Genomic DNA, 25,059 nt, shown 5'->3' with positions numbered 1-25,059 from the left:
CTGTGTTCCAAAAGGAGATTTCTGACTAAATGGTTTCGGAGCATTTGTAGCAACTGTTAGCTTGCAGGAAGTCAGAAGCAATGATGTTAATGTGTGGGCACTACGGTTACGTAGCTCATCCCAAGCTTGGCATCCCTGCCTCTGCAGGAACCGGGGGACATCTTCCAAGCATTTTTAACTGTTACTTCACAAAATACAAGACTAGAAGCCTTCTTCACTTCCCAAAGTTACCACTGGAAAAAGAAATTGCAGAGGTGTCAATGAATACTTGAACAGGTCCTCTTTTGAACCCCATTCTAAATCTGTTTCAAACACCCCCAAATTTAATATTTTAAGAAAGAAAAAACATTAAAACAACTTGACTCCAAGTCTAGTTTTGAGACTTGCAAGTATTTTCTTCCCCAGACTTGCAGATTTTTTTTCATCTCCATTATAAAGGGTTTTGCCCGGATGTGCTACACTGTAAGGAACAGATGTATCAGGATTTTCTTCAGTCCTAGATTTTATTGTTAATCATTAATAATAAAATAATGGCTACTTTAAAAAATCACATAAATCCAATATAAAAATACAGCCATTAGAGTATTACAGACACACATAACAAAACAGCTTAATACAATCACACTCACATTAGTTTTCTATTGTATCAAAGAGATCATACCTTGGTACAGAGCAAATAGAGATTCTGGTTTCAACTTCAAATAGTCACTTTAGATTCTGTATAAAAATATGAAATGGGATCTTTAAAAAGCGATCCTTGAGTCCAGATGTAATTCCTGATACAGAAACTGCACAGAAAACAACTTCTGGGAGCAAGTGTAAACCACAGAAGGAACAAATTTCTTACGCAAATTCTTATTCAGGAGGAACAGACTGGCCTCCTAATCTCCAGGTTGCTTTTGAACATGAGGGTGCATTCCCTCATCTCAGTTTTTCCTGAATTTTTCATTCCCATCTTGTGTGAATACACGATCCAGGAAGTTACACATGGAATTTCCAAACCCTCCTGTCTGCAGTGTATCTGAACACAGGTATCAGATGCTCAGTTGTATTACTACAGCAGCCTGAGTTTACACCCTTGTGAAAGAGTTACTTGGTGTAAAGATCTGATGGCACAGCAGCATGTCTACCTCAGAAACTCATTCCCAGGACTTCCTGTAGTGTATGCTCTGTATGGCACAAGTACAATAAGCATATGGACCTTTTTATACTAATGACATTGACAGGAAAGCACTTCAGAGTTAAAATGTACATCTGGAGAGGGGCACTAGTGTGGTCCATTAAAAAAACATACAAAATATAGGACTTGAGTGCAGCTTCCTTTACATGACATGCACTGACAATGCAAACCAGCCTTCCTCTTTGTGCTTTTCCACCTGCAAAAAGAAGAAACCAGTTGAAATTAATAAATTTTCCACAGACTTGCTAGTTAGTTCTGGCTTGTGTAGGGTTGCTACATATCAGTTCAGCAATATGTAGTAATTGTTTACCATTGCCACCACGGAGGGAGTCATACCACCTACTTTAGACACTTAGCTTAAGCCACATCTACCTTAAGTATTCCAAATTTCCCCTCAAGGGATGTGTGCTTTGTTGTCAGGACAGGCAGTCTTGGACCCTAACTTGTTTCTCTTTATCACTCCTAATTTAGGTTGTTTTAGACATCAGGAAAGATGGTTAAAATCTCATGGTTGCTTTCAGGCATGTAAACAGACATTATGACTGATGCACCAGACTGTGCTACTGCCTGGAGTTCCCCATGAAAGCATCTTGCTGTAGTCTATTTTCTTTGCACATCACGAATCAGAAATCTAGACTGGGGACTTTTCTTTGCATTTGGATTTATTTATCCTGCAGCAACTAACTTGTGCAACAGCTAGGTAAGAGCTTGCTTGGCTCTTACATGTAGCTCTACCAATACAGCCAGAAATTCCCAGTTCTAATGCATGAAGATGCCACAGCAGAAAATGTAGTTACAGGATTACTCACTTCTATGTAACAACTCTGTGGCAGCAAACGACTGATGTCACTAGCACTCAGGTCTCCCCTTACCAATTGTCCAGAATTCTTCCCTGTGAGGGTGCTGAGGTGCTGGCACAAGGGTGCCCAGAGAAGCTGTGGCTGCCCCATCCCTGGCAGTGTTCAAGGCCAGGTTGGACACAGGGGCTTGGAGCAACCTGCTCTAGTGGAAGGTGTCCCTGCATGCAGCAGTGGGTTGGAACTGGATGAGCTTTAAGGTCCCTTCAACCCAAACCATTCTATGATTCTATCAATCCAAACTGCCATAAATTGATTACTGTTAGCCTCAGTAGGTTTAAGGTAGGACAGAGCTCTCTTCCCCTTCTTTACCAGTCTTGCTTTTTCCTTATGAGACAACCACAACCAAACTTTCTGGCTGAAGACATTTCGGTCTTACCTTTGGCCTTTGGCTGACAGGAGTTAATTTCCCACTTTCTGATGTGGCACTTAGGGGTGAACAAGGTTTGCTAGAGTCTCCGACAGACCTGTAGACATTCAAAAGGAGATTGAAAAAGTGAAAAATGGAAGTGACTACTAGAATTATGTCTCAGATCCTGAGTTAGGACCCCTCATCAGTAGTCTTCAACAACCCAGGTCATCTGTTCTATGTAACATTGCAGTTATCTCAAATACAAACAATGGAAGTTGTGAAAAAGCTATCGGACCTTTGTCCCATATCCATAGAGTGTGATGAAGTCAGGGGAAGTCCATGAAGCCAAAATAAAAACATGGCAATTTCTCCATTGTGAACAAGTTCAGCTGTATGAGTAATCAAGACATTTCATTAAAAAATGAAATAGTAAAGGGTTAACTTTTACCTTCTTATACTGGTCATACTGGCAGGGGAAACACTGTCTTCTTTGGAGCTGTCCATAGCAGCTGCCACAGGAACAGACGCTTCAATTGTCCTCCTGGCATTTTCTAGGCAATAAATAATAACTTGATTCTGATGAGAACACAGCAACATTGCACAACAGTCACTTAATTTTCCCATTTTTTGAGGGCATCACATAACTCTCCGTTATTGCACAGAATATACAGATGAGACATAAAACATCAGGCTAAACATCAACTCCATACCTAGTCTCTGAAAATGACAAATATTGAAGGCTGATACCCAGAGCAACCAGGGTCAATGTGCACAGACATAGAATGATTCTTCCATGGATAAACCTTCTGGGTTTGGCAATCAGAGGCTTAGAGAATTCTGATTTCTCTACTTCATTCTTTTAAGATTTTACTTATTGTGCTGAACTTATGTTACAACAGCCATACAAGTGTTAGAAGTGTTATGATCCCACAGCATGAGTCATTGCATATGCACCTGCATGCATATGCACACTCCCATGCTCACTCCTCCCCCTCCTTCCTCTCCCCCTCAAGTCCTTTCCTTTATATATCCTCTATGGTTTAGGAAGGGGGAAAGGGTAGATGTCCTAGACACAGCATGAGTACATGCTCACATGTTCTGCCCGTCAATACAATGACTCCATGAAAAGATAAAGCAGCCCTCATCTGCTGGACAGCATTTCTGTTTATAGTTACACATAGCAGCTTATCTATGCATCTTGAATTAGCAAGAATATTCTATTTGCTAATTTACTTCTTCAGATGAGTGGAAGCTCCAGTTATTTCTTTTTATTAGCACTGGCAGTAACTCAGCAACATAGTCTGATGGGAAGAGCACTCAAAAGACCAAAAACTAAAGGTGGTTGAGAACTGGATAACCACCCTGCCATGATTTTTAGAAACCTAATGTAAATACTTGATCTTATCATAGAATCATAGAATGGTTTGAGTTAGAAGAGACCTTAATGCTCATCCAGTTCCAACCCATTGCTGCACGCAGGGACACCTTCCACTAGAGCAGGTTGCTCCAAGCCCCTGTGTCCAACCTGGCCTTGAACACTGCCAGGCATGGGGCAGCCACAGCTTCTCTGGGCACCCTGCGCCAGCACCTCAGCACCCCCACAGGGAAGAGCTCCTTCCTAATATCTAATCTACATCTACCCTCTTCCAGTTAAAAGCCATTCCCCTTTGTCCTACCACTACATGCCCTTGTAAAAAGTCCCTCTCCAGATTTCCTGTAGGCCCCTTTAGATACTGGAGTCTTTTAATAAAACATTCTCCAGCAGAGAGGACTGATTAAAAAGCCTAGTTCTGCCCATCACTGACTATGTAGCAGAGCTGTTCTGCAGACAAAGATGTAGCAAACAACAGATTTACTGTGAGGCATGATAGCTGCAGCAGACTAATTACTAAGAAACTAACTTTAGGAGAAGTTTATCTGATCTATTTTTAGCTCTCTGAAGTAAGGAGTGTTTGTACCACAGAGACATTAAACAGCAACTATACTGCTGACCACAACTGCTGATCCAATCAGGTAAGGACAGAGAACTCTCAAAGGGGGAAAAACATTGTCTTACTAGTTTTGTTTTCTCCTGAAGCTGGGTACTTACCAAGATAATTTAGGGATGGGGGCAGAACAGGAGATGTCATTGGAGGGACCGTATCATCAGCAGCTAACTTCTGCTGCTCTATTAGCTGCAACAGTTTATCACGTGCTTCTGTACTCTGACGATCCAGCTCTGCTATTCTTTCCTCCAAGCTCTTCGATGCCATGAGAGGAGTCTACTTGGATAATGACTTCCAGTTAAAAACTTACAATTTGCACCTTCAAGCAGAGCATACAGTGTACTTCAAGTACTTCTATGGATTTAATTTGCAAACTGAAAGTAAACATATAGCACCTCATTTTGGCCGTTCCACTGTCATGTATCTAGTTCCTTCACTGACTAAACACAACAGTGTTTTAAACTGTTCTTCCTACAGATAGGAAAAAACCCAAACAACTGTTGTGTGCATTATTTAAGGGAAAAGAAGAAAAAGAAACCCCAACCACCCAGCAATTAACCATCATTAAGAAAATATTTACTCAGAGATACACATATTCAGGAGCATGTGGGGAAGCAAAGCAGATTTTCAGCAGAAGTATCCTGGAACTCATCTTTAAGCCAGCTTTTCATCCACTTTGACCCCTTCCCCTCCAGAATTGCTTCCACAAAAACATCACTTCAAAAAGTTTCCATCATTTTGTACAACTAAATGAGTAAATATTACACAACCTAATAGAATGGGGAAAGGAACAATGCTCTCAGCCTACATTTACATGAAGAGATTTAAAATCTTTAGGATCCTTAACTGAACAGTAACTCAGCCACTGTGATGGAACGAAAATAAAGACAATAGCAAGGGCAAGGATTAGGCATTTCTGTGATGTTCATTCCACTCAGGGGTGCCACTGAATAGCTGCTTAGTTTCAGATTAAAAGGTTTTCTATGTGAACTGAAGCCTTCAAGTTCTCCCTTTCCCAACAGTCTTGGGATTTTCACCACAGGGCAGGACTAACAAGGCAGACCCAACTAGTAGATACACTGTAATCAAGTATTTGCAAGAGAGGTACCTGCACTAACTTCAATCTCACAGGCTTTTAGGACACAGTAGCAGAAAAGATATATGGCATGGGTCTAAATATGTAATGTACAAGTTTGACAAGAACCTGTGGGTTGGTACAGTGCTTTCACTGTTAATATTATCCAACATTCAAGAGGATGACGTTGCAATCACACCTCCTTTTTACATCATAACCTTATCCTAAACTTATAAATGTGCTGCACACTTTCCAGCACTCAGTATATAGCATCGGCCCAATATAAGAAACTATGGAATGATAAAAATCACAAGCCTCCAAGCAAATGAACTAAAGGAGTATTTGGTTTGCTACTCTTCACAACAGAAAAGGAACAGTCTTAAAGCATTAGTAAGCTATAGGAAAGCAGATCAGCAGAAAGGGGAATCCATAACTTTTGTTACATTCTCACCTGTCCTTGTGAAGAGGCTGGACTAGGATTTGCATTTTGTATTTGGTCTAGCTGATGTAGATAGTAACTTGTGTCTTCAGAGAAGCCTCTGAATTTGCTGAGTTGAGCTTTAATGAGGGAGTTCTGCCGTGTGAGCTCAGCTATCTGTCCCAGCAGATCACCGTTTGGAAGTAACTCTTCAGCTGGGCTGCTTTTCCTCGTGTCATGGGGGCAGGACAGACTGCTTTTCTCATGGGAACTCTCCAGGTCTCTGTCTGCAGGAGGAACTGGTTGCCTTCGAGAGATGAGACAGTTCTCAATTGTGCTTTGTGTTCTGAGGGAGGAAGGTGAGCTCCTTTCCTTGCACGGTTCTCTTTCGGTGTTTTCAGGAGACTGAGGAATGACTGTGAATGCGGCAAACAAGAAATAAAGGAACAGTAGAGAAAGAGACTGTGATCCTCATCAAGAAAACTAACAATGACTTTATTGCATCAGGTTAGTAACAATCAAGCAGGCATTTGAATTGTAACATCTGTTACTGATCAAAAATCACTCTTACGCAAGATCCTGCTGGAAGAACTCACCAGGTTTAATATTTCCTAGTACAAACAGTCTTACACTGAAATGATTTAAGTAGAGAATGAGAGAAGTCAGAGAGAAAGTAAGTTGTTTTGAATTTCATAGCTGATAGATCAAACATCACTTCTTAGTCCTTCATTTTCCAAAATACAGTTACTTTACCTCATGGATCATAACTTTGTGTTTCAGCTGGAATATTTATACTGGGTTGGGAATGAAACTTGTAGAATAATAAAATAATACAGACTTTTGGCATAATAATCTAGCTATGTACTCAGCCTCTAGGAAAGGGGCTTCCACACTCTGCCCTTAAAAGTGGCACACCACACAATGAACACGTTACTGCACTGTCAGCTGCTATGTGTTAAATCCAAGCTGGATTTTGTAATCAAACCCAAATTTTCTATGCTTTATATGCCAAATAGCCTATTCTTTCCCAACTTTAGCTTTTGCCTTGAGCAGAGCATGACATTTAAAAATTTATGCACTGATCTATGAATTGTTTTTCATAAAGAAACATTCAAGAAGTTTAACACTGGTTGAGCCATTTAGCACCCTTCACCATCTGAAAAGAGTAACAATGCATTTCTCACAAAGCTGAACTGTAGCCAAGGCTAGGAATACAGTTTTATATTCTTGTTTCAAATAACAGACAATATCTGACAGTTCTCAATGGGACTGCAACTGGATATTGCTCTTTGCAGAACACTACCTATAGCTCGTTTTCCTCTGATGTGCCTCCTCCTCACATCACAGCAGCCCACCAGAAGGTTGAACTAGATAGAATCTTTCAATTACCCTGCTAACTCCTTAGAAATCAGAAGGACTTTTGGGTTATTTTTCTGACTTGGAAAAGACTTACAAAGCCACACAGCTGAGGGGTGGAGATACAAAACCCAACTATTGTGCCCTGCTTCCTGTCAGCACAGAGGGTTACAGAGGCCTAGCACATCCACTAAGATGGATGTGGTTACAATGACAGTTGCAGGAGGAAACAGCTTATCTGGGGAGTCACAAAGGGTGCTAAATACGTTCCTTAATCACCCCGATGAACTTTCTTCCTCCTAACAACCAGAATTGAGTGTCTGACCTATAAAAATCATGATGCCTATGGATACTGATACAAGACTGAATTAACCTGGTTATCCAGCACCACACAAATTCACCCCAAACTTCTTCAGCCACTGCCTGTGTATTAAATGAAAACAAATGGAAATCTGCTCCCAAAGCTTTCAGAAAAACCTCTGCTGGGAAGATTGGCTCTAAGCAAGAAAATGCAGCCTACAGACTTCCAGGTTTGTCTGCAGAATAGAATGCAGAGGCATTGAATTTACAGCCTTCAGTGGTCCCACTGTAAAAGGTAATGGAGGCTGGATTACACCAACAGTAGATGGAAATCTGAGATGATGTGATGATATCAAAGAGCTACAGCAATAATACAGAAGTGACAATCAAAACTAGTACAAAATAAAAATGTCAGTCTGGATTGCCACTGGCAGGACCACAGGCAGCAGATGGAAAACTGCAGGGGACAGAAAGTCTAAAGGAAATCTAGCAATAAGCATAGAAAGCAAAGAAATGCTTATGCGGATGCTGAAATTGGGTGTTCCAGCCATATAGGACCAATGTGTCTAAGTATACAAATTAAAAAATTTCCATAGAAAATCATAGAATCACAGAATGGTTTGGGTTGGAAAGGACCTGAAGATCATCCAGTTCCAATCCCCTTGCCACGGGCAGGGACGCCTCACTCTAGACCATGTCACTCAAGGCTTTGTCCAGCCTGGCCTTGAACACTGACAGGGATGGAGCATTCGCCACTTCTCTGGGCAACCTGTACCAGTACCCCACCACCCTCACAGTAAAGAACTTCTTCCTTGCATCTGGCCTGAACTTCCCCTGTTTTAGTTTGAACCCATCCCGCCTGGTCCTATCACTCCAGTCCCTGATGAAGAGTCCCTCTCCAGCATCCTTGTAGCCTCCTTCAGATACTGGAAGCTGCTCTGAGGTCTCCACGCAGCTTCTCTTCTCCAGGCTGAACAGCCCCAACTTTCTCAGCCTGTCTCCATATGGGAGATACTCCAGCCCCTGATCATCCTCATGGCCTCCTCTGGACTTGCTCCAACAGCTCCATGTCCTTCAAAAAATAATCTCCAAAGGTAGTGTGAGATTGAAACATCAACACCCTACAGACTCCCAAATCTACCAGAGCCAGAGAGATCTCACCGTTCTGGAGGGGAGACAATTCCTGACTGCTCTTCTGCCGCGGGGGTGACAACAGCACAGCTGGCTGGAAGACGTGACCTGGCAAGCCTCTACCAGATCCCACACCACCTGAGGTACCTGGCCTTGGGGGACACATGAAAGGAAGTTCTTCCTGAGGGAATTTCAGCATATTTTCCCTGTTGTCTCCATCAGTCCCGGGCTCAGAATAGCTCAAGTCAGGTTTTTCTAAAGAAAAAGACAAAGCAGAGATAAAAGTGGAAAAAACCTAATAAATAAATAAAAAAATTAGTTTTAGTGCAATAGCAATGGAGGGAAACATCTCACTAACAACTCTTCTGTTCAGGTATGTGAAAAGACAGACTACAGTATGCTCCACACACACTCCAAACTTCCTTCTGATCCATAGGTATAGAACTCCTTCGTTTGAGCATAATACAAATTTTACTGCCTGTAAGAGCAAGAGATGCTCTTACATGTGGCCTTACAACTCTGATGATCTTTTTCTGACTCAATTCAAATCAGACATCTCCTACATAAAAGAAGAAAAATTATTCTTCTGTATTTATCTACAACTAGTTTATGTCTACATTGCCACACTGCCACCTATTTTGAACATACCAGGGAGGCACAAGATGCAAAACATGAAAAGTTTTAGCTAGCTGTGAGACCACAGTAATTTTAATATGCTTTGCCAGTGCTGTCTTTGAATTATCCCTTAATGATTTTGTTGGGGACATTTGTTCCCATAAGAGAAGTTGGTAGAAAATTATGCAGAACGTACCCGATTCCAAAACACCAGAGTCAAAAAGCACCCTTCAAAGGCAAAGAGCCAGAAGAGCCTGTTCACATAAAATACTGCTTGTGGTTCATATTACTGAGATTCTAAGATTGAATTTAAAACCTACCACCCATTATTCAATGACCCCAGCAAGAAACGAGCAAGATCTTCTTGTTCTTCTTCACTGTACAGAACTGCATTTCTGAAGTACCCTCCTCACATGGTATCTGTCACTGTGATATCCCCCCACTCCTCTCAGTCACTCTTCTTCTCTCCAGAGAAGTCCTCCATTACCTTACACATGGTTTCTGTCCTAAACTAGCTATCTCAAGAGTTTCACATCCAGTCAGATGCCTGAAGGGCACAAGAGATCTCCTTCTGAAGGAGGAGAAGGAAGAAAAGAGTTTTGTAACTTTAGGAAGCTTTCCTCTCAGGAAGATGCCTTTTCCTCAGAAGAGGGACCAATAAGGAAAGATTTCGAAATTCTGCTCCTGCAGAACTGTTGAATAGGGAGGTTTGGGGTTTGGCTGGTTTTCTCGGGGAGGGTGGTTGTGTGGTTTTTTTCCTTCTACTCCCTCCCCCTTTTTTTTATCCTGAGGGGGCTTTTTTCTGATTATTTTGAGGGTGGTTCTTTTATTTGCTTTTACAAAGCCTGGATAAATCACAAAGAAAGGGATCTGGTACGTGGCTTCTTCCTGAGAACCCCAGAGAAAGATTTTGACGACAAAAATGTCCACAAACCCACCATTTAACTAAGAAATACAAAGAGCTCCAAGGAGTCTTGGGATTTATAAGAAGCTACTGAACTTGAGAGCAAACCCAATGCATTTAAACAATCAACAAGACAATTAGGAGAAAACTCCATGATGAAAGAACATTAAAGGTACAAGGTGAATCACGTTTGGTTAGTTTGGCCATCAGTACTACTGGCTTAACTCATCCTGCATCTATGTTACATATCACTCAACTGCTCACTTACCTCTGATATGAAGTCATGGAATGGGTGGGGTTGGAAGGGCCCTAAAAATCATCCAGTTCCAAACCCCTGCCACGGGCAGGGACACCTCACACTAGACCATGTCGCCCAAGGCTCTGTCCAACCTGGCCTTGAACACTGCCAGGGATGGATGCTGGGGAGGGACTCTTCGTTAGGGACTCTAGGGGTAATGGGTTTAAACTTAAACAAGGGAACTTTAGGTTAGATCTAAGGAAGAAGTTCTTCACAGTGAGGGTGGTGAGGCACTGGAATAGGTTGCCCAAGGAAGTTGTGAATGCTCCAACCCTGGAGGTATTCAAGGCCAGGCTGGACAGAGTCTTAGGCGACATAGTTTAGTGTGTGGTGTCCCTGCTCATGGCAGGGGGGTTGGAACTAGATGATCTTAAGGTCCTTTCCAACCCTAACTATTCTATGATTCTATGATTTACCACTTCTCTGGGCAACCTGTTCCAGTACCTCACCACCCTCACAGTAAAGAGCTTCTTCCTTATATCTAACCTGAACTTCCCCTGTTTCAGTTTACAAGTATCGAGTAATAGGTTTCTGTCTGGTTAGTTAACAGGCCTCAGAAGCTGCTATTTCTCATCAGCAGCGACCTCCAGCGTCTGATGGAAGAACCAATCTCATACTGTCAGGCTGCCTCCGCAACAGAATGGCAAGATCCCGATTCAGTTTTCTGTTTGCTTGTTTGGGGTTTTTTTGCTTTAAGGTTAATCTTGAAGTCCTGATCCAGACAGAATGATGCCAGTGGGGATGGAATACAACCTATAATACTGTTAAAAAATAATCTGTAGCAAAAGACAGCAGAAACCATGGCATATGAATTTCCACAAGTGAGATTCATGCTGATGCAAGACATAGATGCCTGCTTGAATAACGATTAAATACCAGATTTTCCACTACAGGGATAAACGAGCCACCACTCCTCTTTCAGCCTTCACACACACATACACACACCTTGGCCATTTGCTGGACCTTTGCCTGCAATTCCAAAATGGTTTGGACTTTCTTCTCTTCTGGATTCTACCAAAGGGAGGCCTTTAAATGCTTGCGTGAGAGACATCAGCTGTTCATCTGTTACTGTCATGTATTGCTGAAGCTTCTTCTAAAGGAGGAAGAAAAAAAGGGGAGTGACACAGAAATTTGTATTCCAAGAATCAGAAAGTTAGATACTTCAAGCAGCCCTGTGAAGAAACTTGGCCTCTTAATACCACTGTATGTATCTGTAGGATTCCAGTGAGGTATTAAATATTAGTGTCTCCAGGTTTCTCATTTATTTCCTCTCCTGACTCAAATAAATTGTTTGGTTTTCCTTTTCCTAACTTATGACCCCACTTCCTCTCCAAGGTTGCTTTATTGCTTCATTCCCAAACATAACCACTGAACAAATCTACATCTACTGCAAACTGGCAAAAAAGAGAAAATGCAGTCTTACATCCAGGCTACTCAGTTGCTCCAGCAGTGTTACCAGTACAGAAGTGCTGAGGAAGATGCTTAAACTTTTAGATTGATTAAGTAAAGCTCAGTTTCACAGAACTAGAATTTTCTCAGGCTCTGAATTTAAATGAAGGTAAAATAATGACTTCCCAAACATTCCTTCCCCACACCTCCTACCTGCTGTTAGAATTCTCAGGCTCCTCACTCAATTTTATCATATCTTGAACATGAGACAATGCATCTCAGCCCATACTTGCAACACAACTCAGTATCTCTACAAGTCATCTTAATGGGTAAGGTTAAAGGGCTCAGTACCTGCATAGTATTGTTTTCCTCCCTGACTAGAAGTATTTCTGCAGTCAGAGCATCAATCAGTTCTCTGTGTTCATTCAACATCTCTTCATGCTGCTGCCTCACCACCTCCTTCTCACGCAGCTGCATTTCACTCTAAAGAGGGAGAAAAAGTTAAAAACCTACTATAACCCAATACAGATTCATATTTAGAACCAGGAATGGGTCAATATGAGCTCATACTGCAACAGCTCTTCCCGCTATTGCTAAATTGACTTCATTACTTTCACAGTAAATCCAATTTTCATGGCTTGAGAACTGCCACAGAGCTTACTGTTCCTTCTTAGTTGCTCCTGAACACTGTAGGGAATCCTCTACATCTTTTTTTTTTCTGCCTTTACAACTTTTCCAGGCTGTAACTACAAGCATTGTCTCTCTGCATGGATACTGTTTTTTAAGCCACTGAATCTTCATGCAGTAACCAAATAACTCCAGATGTGCTGATGCGTGTTAGTATCCTGTGCTACTTGTGCCTATTCTTCAGTTTCATTAATTCATTAATGAAGACAAACTTGACTAAATAGAGAAAGTACTTGTTTTCTAATGTTATCCCTCAGGGAAAGGAAAAGTTCTACAAGGTTTCATTATTTTCTTTTTATTTTAAAGAAGCTAAAAAGTTTTATATGACAAATAATCAACTTGAGCATGAGGCAAAAGACCTTACAGTAATGAACCTCTTGCCCTCGAAAGATATTATCAATAGAATAATATCATAGATAATATCATAGACTGGTTTGGGTTGGAAGGGACCTTAAAGCTCATCCAGTTCCAACCCCCTGCCATGGGCAGCGACACCTTCCACTAGAGCAGGTTGCTCCAAGCCCCTGTGTCCAACCTGGCCTTGAACACTGCCAGGCATGGAGCAGCCACAGCTTTTCTGGGCACCCTGTGCCAGCGCCTCAGCACCCTCACAGGGAAGAATTTCTGCCTAAGAGCTCATCTCAATCTCCCCTCTGGCAGGTTAAAGCCATTCCCCTTGTCCTGTCCCTACAGGCCCTTGTAAAAGGTCCCTCTCCAGACTATCAGTTTATTATCAATTACTAAACAAATTATCAATCTATTATTTTGAGATAGACCACTGCAGTAGGCAGGCTTCCTACACAAGGCATGAGAGTCCCTTCCACCTCTAATGGGTAAATAGAATACACGACTGCCACTTTCTGGACCACAACTACTAGAAGAGTAGAGGCTATGAAGTCACATAAACATGTCAGAATTAGCAGATGGAGCTCTTCCCCAGATGGTTGTGTGCATTTACACAAAGGAATCCCTGAATAAGAGAAATACACCCCATCTCCAAATATTATCTCAACTGGTATTTACCACTGAGAGTCATCTGCTGCAATCAACTCCTCTGTTTTCAGCAGGGATACCTGTTTCTAACAAACTCAAAGTTTTAACTCTGAATTGCATGCAATCCAAATAATAAGCAACGATAATCAGGCTTCAAAGTGAACTGACTAGGAGTGAGAAAAGACCAAAGTTCACATCTGCAAAGTAGCTTTATAAGCTTTTTTATTCACTCTACAGAAGCAATTTGGGGCCTACAGGGATGCTGGGGAGGGACTCTTCATTAGGGACTCTGGTGGTAGGACAAGGGGTAACGGGTTTAAACTTAAACAAGGGAACTTTAGGTTAGATATAAGGAAGAAGTTCTTCACAGTGAGGGTGGTGAGGCACTGGAATAGGATGCCCAAGGAAGTTGCTTTTGCTCCAACCCTGGAGGTGTTCAAGGCCAGGCTGGGCAGAGCCTTGGGCGACATAGTTTAGTGTGTGGTGTCCCTGCTCATGCCAAGGGGGTTGGAACTAGATGATCTTAAGGTCCTTTCCAACCCTAACTATTCTATGATAATTCAGAGTCTTCTCACCTCTTTGACGTAGCGCATAAGGCGACAGAGTGCGTTCACCAGTGACAAGGTAAACCCAGTGAGCCCTTCACTTCTCTGAGTTTTCTGAACCACACGACCTGTACATCGCTCATATTCCTCCAATTCATGCTCCACTTCATGTATCATGTGGTTGAGAACATCCAGGCTGGACATGTTGTCCCTCCGAAGGTTGATGGGGATTGAACTACCTGGGGAACCATCCCTTCTCTGTCTCGCAGAGTTCTGTGCAGTCTCCTTCCTTTTCACTGTGGAGAGAAGAAACATAAAGGGTGTAACGGGAATTTCAACTTTTATAAAGCTTTGCAGTACCCGAGAAATGACATTGTTTATTAGAGCAAATCAAAGGAGAGGCCCTCTCTTGCCCTGAGCTGGAATGGACCATCAAAGAATGTACCCAGTCATTTCAGTTTTCATGTCATCAAAACCCACATTTTCTACCACCGCATTAGTACCTCTCAGGTATGATTGTCTGGTGCTTTTATCTTTGATGCCTCCTTGTACTTTCTTCCTTCTCAGCTAAAAGCACGGAAACATTTGCCAGTGAACAGCCAGTGAAAAATACCAGCTGCTCTCAGGCCTCATATTTAGCGAGCAACTCCCTTACACCAGTCCTTTCATATTACAGTTTGTATTTGGTATCAGTTCCCACATACAAATGTGTGTAGAATATGGGTACTGAAATGCATCACAGAATAGAAAGCTGTAACAGAAACTGGTTGACAAGAAGCTCGACATGACCCATCAATGTGCACTTGCAGCGCAGAAAGCCAAATGTATCCTGGGCTGCATCAAAAGCAGCATGGCCAGCAGGTCAAGGGAGGTGATTCTCCCCTCTACTCCACTCTTGCGAGACCCCACCTGCAGTACTGCATCCAGCTCTGGGGCTCCCAACACAAGAGGGATGTGGAGCTGTTCGAGTGAGTCCAGAGAAGGGCCATGAAGATGATGCAAGGGCTGGAGCACCTCTCCTATGGAGATAGGCTGAGAGAGCTGGGTTTGTTCAGCCTGGAGAACAGAAGGCTCCAGGGAGACCTTAGAGCAGCTCCCAGTGCCTAAAGGGGCTAGAAGAAATCTGAAGAGGGACTTTTTACAAGGACTTGTAATGACAGGACAAGGGGGAATGGCTTTAAAATGAAAGAGGGTGGATTTAGATATTAGGAAGAAGTTCTTCCCTGTGAGGGTGCTGAGGCGCTGGCACAGGGTGCCCAGAAAAGCTGTGGCTGCCCCATCCCTGGCAGTGTTCAAGGCCAGGTTGGACACAGGGGCTTGGAGCAACCTGCTCTAGTGGAAGGTGTCCCTGCCTGTGGCAGGGATTTGGAACTGGATGAGCTTTAAGGTCTCTCCCAATCCAAATAATTCTGTGATTCTAAGAAACAGAAAAGCCCTGCACAGGAAGGAACTCCACAGCTTGCAAAGTTAACAGGTAGCATCAAAGGGCTGTATTTATGGTTCCCAGATTCCTACGGAATCTGCTTTGCCAACGAATATGCAGAATACAGGGGAATATGTTATACAAGGGACTATGGAATGACCATCCTCAGAGATGCTCGAGACTCATATGGACAAGGTTCCCCACAATCCCAACAGTTAGCCCTGTGATGACTTCCAAAGATCCCTTTCAACCTACATCTCCTTATGATATTGAGGATCTTGGTCAAAGTGAGGTAAGTACTAAACCTTTTGATGCAATTTGCTTTTGTTTCCTTGACTTTGGGTTCAGCACTTGTCTCACACTGTAAATGGAGTCTCCAGTCTCTTCTTCATCTTCCTTCTGAAGTCTTGAATGGATTCTCTTTACTACACTGCTACCATTGAGGGCTGATTTAAATACAACACAACAAAAACACAAGTGAAATATTTCAGGAATATTAACAGTAATACGTTATAAAGTAATTTTATTAGAAGATCTGGCTTTTTAGTCTGGAAATTCATCCAAGCGAGATTAGCATATGTCTGTCTCTCACCCCACCAAAAGAGGAATCCACACAGGATCCTGTGAGTAGCTTAACTACCCTTGAGAGGCTGATTTGCCAAATCCAACCTGACTGATCCCATGATGGAGAAGCAGTTGGAGTCAAAGGCACATGTGATTCCTGTGCTATGGTAGTTTTTCTCATATCCTTTTCAGCCCACAACTGGGAATTCTCCAAGGAATTTTCTTCTCTCAACAGCCGAAGTACCCTACATTCAAAACAAGCATAACAGTGAATTGTAACAGGATAAAAGCGTGATTCTAAGTTATCTGTAGAGTCTGGAAAGAGCTTTTTAAAGTATCTGTAATTGCTCAGGTAAGTTCCCCCCTCACGTTCATTCCCAGTCTGAATATTACAAGAAGGGCTTTCCCTAGAATTCTGAGCTCAGGAAAGGAGGACGAGGGGAAAATGAAAAACTAACTTAACTACAACCATGCAGCACCTTACAGATTAAAAAAACCTTTTTCCAGTGTTAAGGAAGTGGAAACCTGACTGGATGTATTTGTACTGACCTGTCAGAACTGATGCTGGATTTGAAATGCAGAGAGGCATGATGTCCATCTTCTGATTGACAGATTGATGATGCCTTCTCTTCCACTTCATTAAGAGCCTTTTCAGGAGACAACAAAGAAAACAAAAGGGACTTTCAGAGCAATTTCAGTTCAGTTTTAGGAAGAAGTTAGAGATCAATTTTCGGAAACCGTTTCCAAGAAAAACAAAAAACATTTGTTCCAGTCTCCACTTCCACAATAAAATTAAAAAGAAAAACAAGAAAAGAAGAAAAACAAAGAAAAACCCACTCCTCTGTGGCAAGAATTTGGGGGGACTTCAGTACCTATGAAATCCTGATACTGACAATTGCCTCTGAAAATATCACAGCAAGTGACTAATTCAATATCCAATATTGAGGTTTATTATTATTTATATTAAATAAGAAAAAACCCACACACACTGGGTAAAAAAAAAGCTTTAAAGACTGCACCAAAACAAATACAGATATATAGGAGAAATTTCTAAAATTTCACCCTTTTGAAATTACAAACTGAACAACTTTGCAATGAGATCTGTAAAATTACATTTATATTCTATGTGTAAAATGCAACCAGAACAAGATAGAATTCTATGCCCTACATTCATACCAAAACTTAAGCAATCAAATTTGGAATTAGGGTTCTTCAAACTACCAGATCTCTATGCTTCTGGATAGGCTTCACCAGAGAGCCTTTAACTATGATTTTTGTAGGCAAATAAAGAAAAGAAAATCTTACAGAAGCTCAGCAGACAACTATCAGTATGTGTTTCTTTTAAACAATGTAAGCCTATCCTGGAGCATGCATCCAGCAACACAGCTCACAAAAGATGCTACACTTAATTCTTCATATTAAAAAAAACCACAAAACCAAATACCACACTGAAATACACAACAGAGAAGTACTGCAATTCCAATTGCAGATATTTGTGCAAGATAGTAGGAAACAGGATTAGAGAACCATGAGAATAAGACACCATCACTTTTGCTCCCATAGCCCTTTTTGCCTTCATCAGTGAGCTGTTTTCTGGGAGTGCCATATGCCTGTTCTGAAGCCACAATGAGCATTCTTGGTACAACTCACATTATGAAAAGAAAATAGAACACAAGGTCTATCTAAATGGAATTTTAAACAAATTTAACAACTTTAGAACTTTTTAAACAGATCTAAATAATTGTTAAATACTGTGAAGTATGAAAACTTCAACTTGTAGGACTAAGCAAGGCAGTAGAGATAACTGGAGTACACATACATGTGTTACCAGAAACAAATTGGAGCCCAAATGACTATGTCCTCATATATGCAGACATAATTAGAAAACCAGAGGTATGTTTCATATATTAAATATACTATTTATATGTATATATAAAATATATATTAAATATTGAAATATACATGTATTTCAGCATGTAGCAATTAGTTAAGTGACAGAAGAGTTGTTTTCTTAGTCTGTAATTTGTTCTCATGCTGCTAATTCCAGGATTTCAAAGGAAGAGCTTGCAAACATGAGAGCTACACCATGTTTGTTGCTCATATTCAAAGTTTAAGAAATCAAAAATCATGATTCCCAGAGTCTCACAAAACAAACTCAGCTCCATTTAACACAATTTTCTACATATGTTATCAACATAATCTACAACACACACTAGACAGGTTTCTGCTTGGAAACTCTATCTTTGAATATTCTTCCTTTGTGCAAACAAAAAAGCCACAGGATGTGCACAGAACAGGACATACATTACCTGGGAACGCATGACAGATTCGTTAAGGATGGAAAGCTGTGTGGGAGCATCACATTTTTGTACAATGGGTCCTTGAGATGATTCTAGGTCACAGTTAGGAGCCATTGTCACATTAGGGATACCTAGATGAATTAGACAAAACAGGGAAGAACAGAGAGGACTCGGTCTGTAGTATGTCACAAGACTTTGTACCAAAACGCAAGTTCCCATAGTTTGCACGAAAAGGGTCACAGGGATGTACAATGCTTTAAACAACTGCCAAAGGCCAACTATATTGTTATCTTAAAACATTTGGCCACGTAGCAGGCTTTTGTCCTTCTCACCTATGTGAATACACTTGTGCAGAAGCAGCATGTAGGATGAAACAGTGATTATAAGCAATAGGCAATGTCAGCCTGCAGAGAAAAGAACCTATGTTTAGTATTTCACGTGAAAACAGACAATCCTGTCCTCCAGCAGCATAAGGACCCACAAACCAAGATAAGAAAATGAAAAGCCTCGTTCAGAAATTGCTGACGAACTTTCCATAGTATCCAAGCAGCCAACCGATGTGGTAATGAGAATCAGAACTACTACAGTGGCTCAGACTGGTGCTTTGTACAGGCCAGTAGCTTGGCTGTGGCAAACAGTAAGCATGAGGTGTTTAACATGAAATGATCTGAAATTCAAAAAGCGATCCAAAGTTCTGTTTTACAGCAGCATAACCAGCCATGGGTCGCTCTCCCCTGCTATGGGAGGTGTTATCTGTGCTTCGTTCAACATGAACAAGATCAGATTTACTATGTTAGATGATGAGATGAAAACAGTTAAAAAGAAAGCTTTGCAAAGTGAGACTATTTAGGAAAAGCAAGGAGATAGTCTTAAATGTGCTACCACATACAAATGAGATTGTTTACCTGTTCGTGTGCGAGGAGCGTCCCCAACCAAGTCTTTCGCCACAGCCATAACCTGATCAGTTCGTTCCAATACATCTTGCAAATGGTACTGATCAGACAGAATCTGAAAGTATAGCATATAAGGAAATAGTCCATACTGAGCAGACCTATTTTTCCTTTGGTTTTTTTTTTTGGTATTGTTCTTAACAGCTAGCAAGAGAACAGCCAACAACACAATGTGTGCAAAGTTGGTACTGTGCAATTAGATCCTGATTAAGATAGAGCAGAAAACACACTTCATGCTTGGGTTTCTGAAAAATTAAACAATTATTATTCGTGGGGCTCCCATCTGTGCTGACTCTTCCTCACTAAGCCCCTCACTCCCCTCTCCTCCTCCCAGCTTGACACAAACACTAGAGTGTGTTTGACACACTCATCAAAATGAAGACGTATAGTTGGTCATTAAAAGAAACCCCAGTATGTATCCTCAAACCATTTGATCTGAGTTGTCAATAAGTGTTCTACACATATCATTATCAGATGTAATGATAATGAGTCAAAGAACACTTATTTAGATCTCCTTTCCAACCCTAACTACTCTATGATCTGATAATGATAATTATCTGATTATAATAATCAGATAATGATAATAATTTAATTATACTATATAATATAAATAACATGATTTAACAGTCAATTATCAGATAATTATACTGAGCCAAAGAACCCTTATCTACATCATGGTAACGATCAGATGTGATAATGATGCTGTCAAGTCACAGAAAAACCAAAACTGCACTATTTCATAAGACCCAAACCAATTCAGGCAGACTTGCTTCATTCAGCCTTGACTACTGAAAATCCTACTGAAAACACTAAGCCACTGACCACCATATAAGTTTCAAAAGACATAAACACAGCTGACTAGATCTGGCATCAGAAGATGTTTTGGGAATCTCCACACATTTCTCACAAGGCACAGATCCTTTATTCAAGGTCTCTCTCCCCTGGTATTTGAAGTCCATCCCTAGCACCACAAGAGATCTTAAACTGCAAAGCAAGAGGCATTTAGCTACTGTGAGCTGAATGGAGCTGAGTGGGGACACGGCTTCATGTGTCCCCAGTTTGAACTGAACATAATTCAATATTCACTGACTCGTGGTCTCCTTCACAAAGCTGGAAATGGCAAGATAGTAAAATTACACCCCAGTACTTGGGAAGAAGGTAGTTATTCTTAAATGATTGAGAAGAGACTAGATGTGTGAGTGACCTCCACTTCATTGTGGTTAATTCAATTAAGCCAGAGAGGATGCAAGTACTTCAGAAGATCCTGCAGAAAAGACAGGCTCATGTATGCCCTCCTACTCAAGCTTTGAGAACTGAGTGACCTTTCTTGCTCCCCCAGGAATCATAAGACGGACTTGTTTGCAGCAGTTTCGGGCACTATATGCCATTAAGTTACCATAACAAAGCTCCACTAAGCTTATTTCAATGTCCATTGATAAATTTGCTGGTTTATATTCAGCCTCATTCAAAAAATTCTAGGCAGTGGCAATTTCACCTGTTTCCCACCCCCATATCTTACTTTGTTATGTCAAGAAGTTTCCCCACATACCTAGTTTCCATATCTTTCTAATCTTTTGAGCCTAAATTACACTGCAGTACATTATACTTCTCCTCATAAGCAATTTAGCAAACCAGTGAATATTCATCTTTCAATCACCTCACAGATCTGCTTTTCCCAATCACTATTCAGTTTTCACAGTTGACACCAACTAAATCTAGTCTTTCCATCCCACCATCTGACGTCAAAACAATGCAGGTTTTTAGACAAAGTTATGCCATATCTGAAGGAAAAGGAAGGCAAGGATGGCAGGGAAGGCAGGAAAATAATAATTTACCTGCCCCAAAACATAATTTCTTTCTCCAAAGCAATTAAAACTAAGATGGTGTGTTTAATCAGACAAAAACTATCCCAATTCATTTTTCACTCTCCCTGCTAGATCTCTTTCAGCATCAGCAACTTCCAAAGCTCCAGGTGAATACATTATGAACATTTCAGAACATTGTTCCCAAGGTAGCTTAGCTCACATGTATTTGAGATCAGCAGAAAACAATGTGGTATTTGCTTCTAAGCCCTCTGGGGTCATTTACATGCCCTTGACAAATGCTGTACTTTGTCCCAGTTTAGTATCACCTGTGAATTTCATTAAAATTCACCTCCTCTAAAATTGTTATTAAAGATAATTAAATTGGACTAATGCTAAAACCTCCCCTCCATGATAACCCATTCACCATCTACCCTTCAGTGGATGTGTGGCACCTACACATTCACAATCCAGTGTAACAGAGGCAAACTCATGTTATTTTTTTCGTTCAGATTTTTAGGCAGACAAATCCCAAAATATTGACATTTTTCTTATCCATTTCATAACTTTTCAACCTACAAGAATAAACACAAACTACCAGCAGCATCTTCCTAGTTTTTGTCTCTGAGTTTGTTGCAACTGAGTAGGATTTAAAAGGCTTAGGAAGCTACACTCACAGCTGTAAAGGAAAAAAGATCACCAAGGTAACAGAGACAAGGAGACAGTGGTGTGTTGTGTTGGGAGACACAGACTGAAGAGTCCCCCCAGTTACTCTGAACCTAGTAATTAACCTAGTAATTAACAGGATTTAAGCTGCAGACAGGCAAAAGTGGTGACTCTCCTCCATCTGTTTTAATTTTCACTCAAAAAGACACCAGTGTTTCAAACAGCAACAGCCAGAAGGGTTTTATCTTGCCTGGCATCATCTCCTGTTGTCCTCCAGTCTGGAAGCATCTTTTCTCTGATTCAGAAGTAGACACAGAGTATGTTGAATAAAGTAATCTCTTAAGTATGAAGGGGAAAGCCACTCAGAAGGAATTGATATTTGTGCATTGTCATTAGAAATGGCAACAACTTCAGTAGACTCTTTCCCATCGATGAGTTCCACATCTGTGAAATGACTACAATCACATAATAGGTAGTACAGCCACACCATAGAGTGATTGCTACTGAACCTACCTTTGTGATAAACCATTTATTTCTGCACGGAAGTCTTAGCGAAACTCACTTGCTATTGCATTACAGAAATCTGTACAAAAGCCCACAGCTTTTCTAAATACTCCACTAAAATGCACTCGGCAGAAAAGTATGAAAGTAACAAAGGTAAAAATTAACTTTTGAGGCTTGATTAGCATGATATCCTTAACACAAAAATTCTACGGGGATTGCAGAGAAGCAGCTGTCAAACAGGAAACTAGAAGGTGAACTTCAGTTCCAAGTACTTTAATTTGTTTCTGTCTATGACTGTTCTGAGAGATCAGAAAGAGACTTCTGAAAATGCAGGGAAACTGAAAGAGAGAAGGGGTCTGTGACGGCTAACCCACTGCACATTTCAGGACTACCAGATCATGTTTATCTGAACTGCTAGGTGAACACTGTTCACTATCATTTTTTACCAACAAGAAAATTCTCAGCTTGTCCAAGTGCTGATGAGGTCTGAAAGCTAACGACCCTGTTTTGAGACTAGTTTTCGTAACATATGGCAAGGAGTTGTCTGGCATATGAATCAAAAGGATGTCTACCACTGAAATCTTTTTCCAGATAGGGACATCTACGGTCTCATGGCTAAGCTTAAGTTTCCTGCTACAGTTCAGTATTTAAAAACAATTAAAATAATACCTTTTCAGTCAGAATGCTTCAGAACAACCTTTTCAATTCCCAGATGATAAGCTTGACTGCTAGCAGCCATAGCTCCTCAACCTTTGTTGTGCCAATTTTCTCTGCAGGCAAGCTCTTCCTTACCAGCTTCTTGCCTCACCCTTTCAGCCCCTACGACTCTGCATTTTCTCTGTTTATAAAAGCTATGGCAGATAAGGATGTCCCTCCCAGAAAAAGAAACACTCATGTTTCCATCAAAGAAAAATACTAGAGAGGAGGAGGAAAAGGCAAGATAGCAATAAGAACACAAAGAATACACATACGTTTCACAACACAGTTTAACTCTGCAAACCTGTTCAGATGCCAGGAGGCCTGCAAAATTACAGAGGGCACAGCCAGGCAACAAGGATCAAATATACAACTGTATAGATGAGTTAGACTATTCCAATCACTGCATGCACACAGCACAGAGAGGAGGGAGTGTGTATGCATATACAAAGTCAAGTTATGCAACAAGAGGAGCAAATGCTGACCTACATGCAAGAGCAGTTTTCCACTACTGCTGCAAATAATCTGCAGCAGGCTGAAAGTGTGGGTTTAGCTCTCACCTCACGCATCAGAATCAATTTCCTTTTCTCCAAGGAATCAGCAGCTTTTTGCTTCTTCCATTTTCTTTTCAGTGCTTTCTCTTGTAGTTCCAGCTGCGCCAGTGCTTTGTTTTTTGACTTGTGTATTTCATGGCGACGCAGCTACATAAACAAGAAAACATTTCAAAATCAGAGGATGATCTAAAGCAGAATTCGCGGGGTGGTGCTAACTAGCTCTTCCTGATTTTATCATTTATGTGCTGAATACTTTTTACGTTAACAGCCTCACAAGCATCCAGAAGCGTACAATGTCATCAGTACCAGCGAAATTTACAGTGGGTCTGAAGATGAATAAGAACAGTCTCATAGTTTTCACCTGCCCCACATCACTGACTCAGCAAGAGTCATCTCAGCTGTAAAGGGAGAAAAACTCCAAACACTAGCACCTGTAACATGCATAAAAAGACATAATGCATTTTCCTGATTTAACACTGTCAGTCACCAGCAATATTCTCTCTTCTTCTAACACTTACTAAAGTGACTGAAAGCTATCAAGTCAACCATTTATAGAACCAGGCCCCTCTCTGCTATTGTGTCCATCTGTCCTAACTAACCTGTCAAAATTCATACGCAACAACAGCTCATACTGCTATTCCATTCTGGTAATCAGTGAGACCAAGGAAAATAAAATAGAGCTTATGTATTTTGTAATGAACACGTTATTCAGTATAATGAAGTTATGTTAAGCCATTAAATGAAAATGAATACGCTCCGAATTAGAGATTCCTAAAATAAAGCATGTCTTTCAGTCCTTCCAGCAGAGATGAGACTTAACTTCAAAACCCACTGAGTTTTTATGCATTTATGGTTTTATGTTTTTATGACAGTATACAGTTTATTGAAACAAAAACCATGGCTACTGCTTCCCCAGGGGAACAGGAAACTGAAAACCACCAATCACCAGAGCTGGGGATGCGTGATATCACAAAGAAAGAACTAACACTAAGGAGAGGGTATTTTCAGAAGCGTAAAAAGGGAGAAAATATCCCACAAAGTATGGTAAATACTTATGTCAGATATCCAGCTAAATCTCCTTGCTACAGAGACTGCTATTACACTTACAATGTCCTCAGGAGTTGCATGGTGGACTGTCAGATCATGGACAGTACTCTGCAAACAGAAACCAGAAAACACATCAGAAGCCAGCACTGAGTACAAACCGGGGTTTTTTCAACTTTCATTCATAAAACCAAATCACGACTCTAAATTACAATATAATCAGCATAAACCTACACAACGGTGCATTTCTAAGCCATTGTAAAGCATTCCACCCTCAGCGAAGCAGGCAAACAGCAAACCCGACCCCCCTGTCAAGCCAAATCCACACACAAACCGAGAACCTCCAGTATGTGACCCCCGCCCCGGAGGACGGTTCCCCCCAGCCAGCACCTCGCTGGGTACGGCGTTTCCCCGGCCCTTCCCCAGCCGGCCAGAGGCCTTAGTACGAACTGCGCGTCACGCGGCTGAAAC

At 41.2% G+C, this 25,059-nt stretch overlaps 1 protein-coding gene across 1 annotated transcript; it reads right to left on the bottom strand.

Moving 5' to 3' along the window:
* Positions 1–1,322: 1,322 nt before the first annotated feature.
* Positions 1,323–24,699, bottom strand: SPICE1 (spindle and centriole associated protein 1; the record flags this gene model as incomplete). Its single annotated transcript, XM_010011385.1, has 15 exons — positions 1,323–1,376; positions 2,417–2,504; positions 2,838–2,940; positions 4,479–4,650; positions 5,901–6,283; positions 8,685–8,909; positions 11,417–11,564; positions 12,212–12,343; positions 14,116–14,381; positions 15,814–15,954; positions 16,178–16,317; positions 16,622–16,719; positions 19,258–19,380; positions 23,551–23,691; positions 24,652–24,699. Coding segments are annotated over 15 exons (2,262 nt in total), but the record flags the coding sequence as incomplete, so codon positions are not given.
* Positions 24,700–25,059: the final 360 nt, after the last annotated feature.

The sequence above is a fragment of the Nestor notabilis genome, unplaced genomic scaffold, assembly GCF_000696875.1.
Source record: "Nestor notabilis isolate BGI_N333 unplaced genomic scaffold, ASM69687v1 scaffold29193, whole genome shotgun sequence".
In the NCBI taxonomy this organism is placed as follows: Eukaryota; Metazoa; Chordata; class Aves; order Psittaciformes; family Psittacidae; genus Nestor; species Nestor notabilis.
Note: the sequence above shows the minus strand (reverse complement) of the source record. Positions and strands in the feature narration are given on the sequence as shown.